Source organism: Rousettus aegyptiacus, unplaced genomic scaffold (genome assembly GCF_014176215.1).
Source record: "Rousettus aegyptiacus isolate mRouAeg1 unplaced genomic scaffold, mRouAeg1.p scaffold_m13_p_15, whole genome shotgun sequence".
NCBI classification, from domain to species: domain Eukaryota; kingdom Metazoa; phylum Chordata; class Mammalia; order Chiroptera; family Pteropodidae; genus Rousettus; species Rousettus aegyptiacus.
This window is the reverse complement of record NW_023416290.1, coordinates 9,626,633-9,633,074: the sequence shown is the minus strand read 5'-3', so window position 1 is coordinate 9,633,074 and position 6,442 is coordinate 9,626,633. Positions and strand designations below refer to the sequence as shown.

Here is a 6,442-nt window from a genome sequence, read left to right as displayed (position 1 = left end):
GTGCACTTTGAAAGAAGCCCCGTCACCATTGGCTTTTAGAGCGGCGTTGTCGCTAGGGAGTAGCGGGCAGGGCAAGCACAGGCCGGGGAGAAGCCGGGTTGTGTGCCGCCGAGACCTGGGCGAGGGAGGGGCGCGCGCACCCGCACACTCGCGGCCCCCGGCCGGCAGCGGGCGCCCTCCCGCTCGCCTCCCGCGCTCCGGGCCCTGCTGCCGCCGCCTGGAGGACAGACGCCCCGCCCCGCCCGGGCCCCGCGCCGCGCACGGCCGTGGGGGCGGGCGCGATGAATGAGTTGCCCGCGCGCCTCCGAGTTGTGTGAGTTGGCGGCGCCGTGCGTGCCGGGGCTTCCGCTCTCGGCGCCCCACGCGCTCGCTGCTGCCGGGCTGCAGCCCACGCCGGCGGCCCGGGCCGAGCCCGCCACGCCGGGGCGGCCGAGGCGCGCGAGCGCCTGTCCCGGCCCCCGGCGGGGGCGCCTTCCGCCTTCCCTCTGCACGGCTGCCGCTGCTGTCTCTCTATGGCGTCGTATCAGCAATCCCGGATCCAGGCTTACCTGGAGAAGAACAAGATCGGTCCCCTGTTTGAGGTAAGGCGCTGCGGAGGAAGGGGTGCCCCGGAGGGTACCGGGCATAGAGAGCAGACGTGCGGGAGCGGCGCCCCCGGGGCCCCGGTTCGCTGGCGTCGCTCCGTCCCGGCCAGATGTCCTGGAACGCGGCCGAGCGAGCACCTCCCCCGGTACCTGGGCGCAGACAGGTGAGCCCGGCAGGGCCCGTCTCAGCCTGGCAGGGGAAGTTTGAGTGGTCCGACTGTCCGGCACCTTGCACAGGACCCTGACAGACTGAGACGGCGGCGCACACACACTGTCACACACACACACATGCACACACACACCCCTGCTTTTCTTCCTAGAATTCACCCTGTCTTGCGTGTTGGATTTTTCTTTCTTTTTTTCTTTTTTAATGTGGGCAGGAGTAGAACCCACAGAGGCGGAGGGGGTGCCTAGCCATGGGAAGGAACGTGGTTAATTGGGAGAAAGTAGGGAGTGGGCTTCGGCAGGTGCGGGCGTGCTGAATGAAAGTGTCTGAGACGCTGAATTGGTCCCTGGATGAAAGGCGAGCCCTGTGCATTGCAGACCCTACCTGGGTGAGGGGCAGACCGGGGCGGAGAAAGGTTGGGAAAAGCACACACGTACTGATAGGAAGACGTAACTCTGCGCTGTGTCCTCTCGCCATCAAATAATTGATGACAAAAATACTGTCGGAGCGAGGAAGATCGGGAGGACTGAGAAACTGAGAACAGGAGACAGAAACCGGCACCAGCCCCGCGTCCCGCCGGTTGCAGGGAACTGGGCAGATTCCGAGGCCAGGGGGGAGGGACACCTACGGCCCCATCTCCCGGTCCAGCTGGGAACCGGCGGCCGGTGAGAGGATGTGGGAGGCTTGAGCCACCCACTCCATCTCTCCCCCAAAAAGCAGTGTGGCCATTCTTGAGGGTTAACACGTTCCTGGCTTCTTGATGAGGCTGTATAACAAGGCAGGGGGAAGAGAGAGCAGAGGATAAAACCGCTTCTCCAGGACCAAAGAGGAGAGGGCGACAACTGAAGAGAAAACGATAATGTGAATTAATGCCTCGGCACAAGGGAGAGGAGGACGAGGGCCTGGGATCAGAGAGGTCTTTTCTCTGGGGTGCAAGGGTTTGAAATAAGCAAGATTTCCACGATCTCTTAAGTTTCACGACCACTGTTTGTACTGAAACTCATGTTTGTATAGATTCGTAAGGTCCTGCAGTGTTATGTCTTGAGTCTTGTTTCTGCCAAAAGTGTTGGCAAAGGAAGTCCACATCCAAAAACAAAGTGGACTTGCTGGAGCTCCTGGAATTCTTTTCTTTGCCTTTAGTGGTATTTTTAGAGACGATACATAATGCCATATGTATATTTTTGAAATGCATAAGTATAATAACCCTCCGGGGCGCAGCATCAAAAGAAACATAAAATAAATACATTTAGGGTGTATTTCTACTCTCAGAATTTAAAGTACGTTTTACTAGGGAGAATAAGTGAATTGTTTTTGATAGATGCTGTTCTGATCTGTTAACTTATTTTAAATTTTCGAAGAGTCTCTCCAAGTGATAATAGAGTTTGGAATATATGTAAACTTTCTGCATAATTAGGAAATAAATTCATCTTGCTATTTATCAAGTGCTCAGTTTTTTAGGTGCTCACCACCTAGTTCTGCACTGACGAATTTTAAGCGATAGCAAGATTGTCTCAAAATTGTTAGACCTCTTCACTAAAAAACAATAATGACACAATTATATGCTTTATATGTTATTGATCTTTTTCTGGTGACATATACATCCCCTATTAGCTTGAATTGCAGTGATGAGTAGTTATTTAAGGGTTGATGTGTACTTTTTAGATAATCAAAGAGAGAAAATGGTTCTCTTCTACTAGAAGGAGGTCCTTATACAACGATTTTGATCTTGATTGAGGCTTAGTTTTGAGAGATTTACACATACTTCACAAAATTGAGAAATCTCACTAGCTTGCAGCTTGTCTCTCCTCGTCTCTCCTCATGCTAGAAAACCAGTGGAACTAGTGTGAAATGGATAATGTTGCTCTAACGTTCTCTTCTAAGCTCTCAGGACTTTGGTCAATGGTTCTCATAAGAACTGCTTCAGGATATTGGAGGAACCAAGGAATCTGAATTTAGTGAGAAATGGCATGAATGATTATGACATATTTAACTCCTGGACCATATTGTAAGAAATAGTGACATAAGTTAAAATCTCCTTTTATCAATCACACATTGAAATAGTTAGGTGTTTCCAAATTTTATTATTTGTGCTTTACTGTGATTCTTTCTCTTTCTTTCTTTAGTGCTGAGGCGCTGGAGTTGGTGACATAGGTTTACTTTAGTTTTGAAAACGTGTAAGACCTGACATTATGTCACTTTTACAGATTTTGTAAGTTAAGAAAACTGATTGGGGTAAAGTCCTTTAAAGAGAGCGCATAAATGTGCTTTACAGTAGCCAAAGTAATGGATGCTGAATTGAGAATACTTGTATCTCATTTTTTCACTCGTACATCTTATTTACTTAATTTTATTTCTAATATTTTATCATTTAAGAAGCTTATAAAGCGCTGCACCTAATCTGGTGTTTCAAAAATTAAATTAAAATGAATCTCATTTCCAGGTGATTTGGGAGTATAAATTTACAATTAAATATGATTTAAGATGTTTTGAGGCATTATAAAACCATGCCTAGAAATCATTGCATTATTGTCTTGGGTAACAATATTTTCATTAAATAACAGGAAGATGTGAGGTGGAAATGATAATGACTTACATTCCACAAACTCTTTGATATTTTTATAAGACGTAATACTTTTGGTAATACTATTGTCATTGGCTTATTCAGGGCCGGCATGTAGTGAACAACTTGGGCCTCAATCTATGAGGAATGCTTGCGTCACTGCAATAAATTTGAACCGTAATCCTATTTACTATAGATTTCCACACATCACTTCTACTGAACTGGCAAGATGAGACATGGCTCGGCTCTCCCGCCGATGTAGAGTATTTTTGTCACACACGTAGACAACGTGCGTGGTGCGAACACAAGACTTATCTCAAGCCCGGAGGCCAGCCACTTAACAGCCAAAGAACTTGGCAGTCGGAAATTCTGAAACTGAATAATTAGCTGGCATATCGCTTTTTACTGGGATCGAGCTATTGATATTATCTGTATTGTAAGTAGTTTAACTTAGTTTCCAAGAGGGTATATGATGTGGAATAGCACGATAAATTTTTTATTTTCCCCACAGAGCAATAATCAATTTTCATTTTCTTCCATTCCCATTAAATAGCATAATTGTTTGAAAATTATTGGTTAGAAGGATGCCCAGGCCAGTCATAGATCTTGGTTCAGGCCTGGTCCCACTCACAAGTATGAAATCCTAAACTATTAAAAAGCAGAATAATGGGGTTTTTATAAAATCTCTGTAGAATTTTAAAATCTTGGTGTGGTGAAGATGTGACCAACCAAATTCACTACATTTCTTCAAATGGAGTATGATCCACCCCAGACAGAATGGTCGCCCATAAGCCTGCATCATTCATACACCTGCTGCTGCACGACTTCTTTTTTTTCAGGTACCCCGGCCCACACTTTGCAGCCACATCTGCACCCCTGCACTCCAGTTGAGGATCAGGCAGTTACCTGGCAGGGTCAGGAGATTTGTTACAAATGAGGCGGGGGCATGTTAAGAAAATAAGTAGATATATTGAAAATAATGCTAGCAAACTCTCTTATAAATGGAGATGGCAGTCACAAATATAACAGGAAAAATAAGATAGAATGAACCTTGTGGTGCTGGATTGAAATTGGAGATATTGATGTGATCTTGTGACTTTCAATAATAGGAATAGATATAGGTGTAGTAGAAATACGTATAGATTTGTGTGTATTCACACACACGTTTTCTTACTCTGCGGGCCTGGGAATAGCAATGTGCCAGTAGCCGTGGTGTTATAGATACCGTTCTCCCTTAAGTGGGACCAGGTGTCCTTGGAGAACTGGTTGATTCCAGCCTGGGGACTGGGAAACTACAAGATGAACCTGGAAAATCTTATTATGCCAGAAAGTAAGAAAGTAGTCAAAGTAGCTAGAGAAGTACGAATCCTTACTTATAGAGGAAAAACAATTCTAATGATGGTAGATTTCTCCTTCACACCCATGGAGGTCAGAAGGAAGTGGCATCATGTTTTTCCAGTGCTGAAAAGAAGAACTCGGAATTCTGTACTCCGAGAAAATACGCTTCAGAAATGGAACAGAAATCAAGAGAACTTTTCATCAGCTGGCCTACCTTAAAAGTCTAGCTAAAGGAAGTTCTCTAAATGGAAAAGAAATGATAAAGCAAGGAACTTTAGAACATTAGGAAGGAAGGAAAAACATGGAAAGAGTAATATATGAGTAAATATAAAGCATTTTCCTTCTTGAGTCTTCTAAATTATGTTTGATGGTTGAAGCAAAAATGATAACAATGTCAGATGTGGCTCTAGATATATATAGAGGGAGTGTTTAAGACAATCGTATTACAAACAGGGAAGAGTAAAGGGGCACAGAGGTGGTAAGGCTTCTACACCTCACTTGAACTGGTAAAATGATGGTACCGGTTGATAAATTGTGTCTGTATAATGTGATACCTAGAGGAACCACTAAAAAAGCTATATAAAAAGATGCTCTCAAAAGCTATAGATAAATCAAAATGGGATTCTAAAATATGTTCAAGTAAGCTACAGGAACAGGGAAAAGAACAATTTCAATCCAGCACCACAAGGGAAAAGAACAGGGAGAGGACAAACAGAAAACAGGAAACAACATGGCAAACCTTAGTCCTAGTATTATCAATAATTACATTAAATGAAAATGCTCTAAATCAGCAGATTTCTGATACACATTCTTCCCTGCAGAAGATCTCTCTCTCTCTCTACCTGGATAGAGTGTCCTTCAGTATTGAGGACAGAGGTAGAGTAGATTAAAAAAAAAAACAAACATGACCCAACTCTGTGCTACCTCCAGAAAAATCACTTCAGATATAAAGATATAAGCAGGCTATAAGTAAAACAATGTCAAAAATATTATGCAGAAATCACATGAAAACAAGGGTTACTAATGTCATATGAACTAGACTTGAGGGATAGAAAATTACCAGTGACAGAAATTGTCATTATATAGTAATAGAAGGGTCATCCCACCAAGAAAAATATCAGTCCTAGGTGTGTGTGTGCTCGCTGAACAGTAGAGCTGCAAAATTTGGGAAGCAGGAACCGATCGAATTAAAAGGAGAAACAGATAAATCTACAGGAACTGTAGTTGGAGACTTCACACCCATCTCTTGAGAGTTGATAGAATGACTAGACAGAAAATCGGAAACGCTGTGGAAGAACTCAACAAGCCATTGACCTAAAGGATCTAGTCCAAATTCATAGACCACTCAGAGTAACAAAGGTAGAATATGCATTCTTATTAAATGGCATGAAATGTGTACAAAGATGGACCATTCCCTGAGTCACGGGACAAACCTCAACTGAAATCATACAAGGTGTTTTCCCCATCACAGTGGAAATAAAAGTAGGAATCAACAATAGAAAGAAAACAGGAAAATTTCCAACATGGTAGGGAAATATACATATAAATAATATAATATAAATATTCTGGTTAAAGAAGAAATCTCAGGGAAACAAGAATGCATCAGGCAATGAAGAAGAAGGTAGAACACGTCAAAATTAGACACAACGCAAGCAGTGCCGGGAGGGAATTTGACAGCACTAAGATGCGCAGGTTAAAACAGTGGACTGATGTGAGTCATCTGGATAGGGCAGCTGCTTTCTGTGCTGTCCCCTGTGCCCTTCCAGGACTGGAGGACCCTCTCTCCAGCTAGGG

The 6,442-nt window shown here is 44.2% G+C and overlaps 1 protein-coding gene across 1 annotated transcript in view; it reads left to right on the top strand.

Moving 5' to 3' along the window:
* Positions 1-285: 285 nt before the first annotated feature.
* Positions 286-6,442, top strand: part of CUNH8orf34 (chromosome unknown C8orf34 homolog) — a 254,464-nt gene continuing 248,307 nt past the window's right edge. Inside the window, 2 exon segments of the mRNA XM_016152981.2 lie at positions 286-373; positions 376-581. Of these exon segments, the coding sequence (XP_016008467.2) occupies positions 286-373; positions 376-581 (294 nt within the window).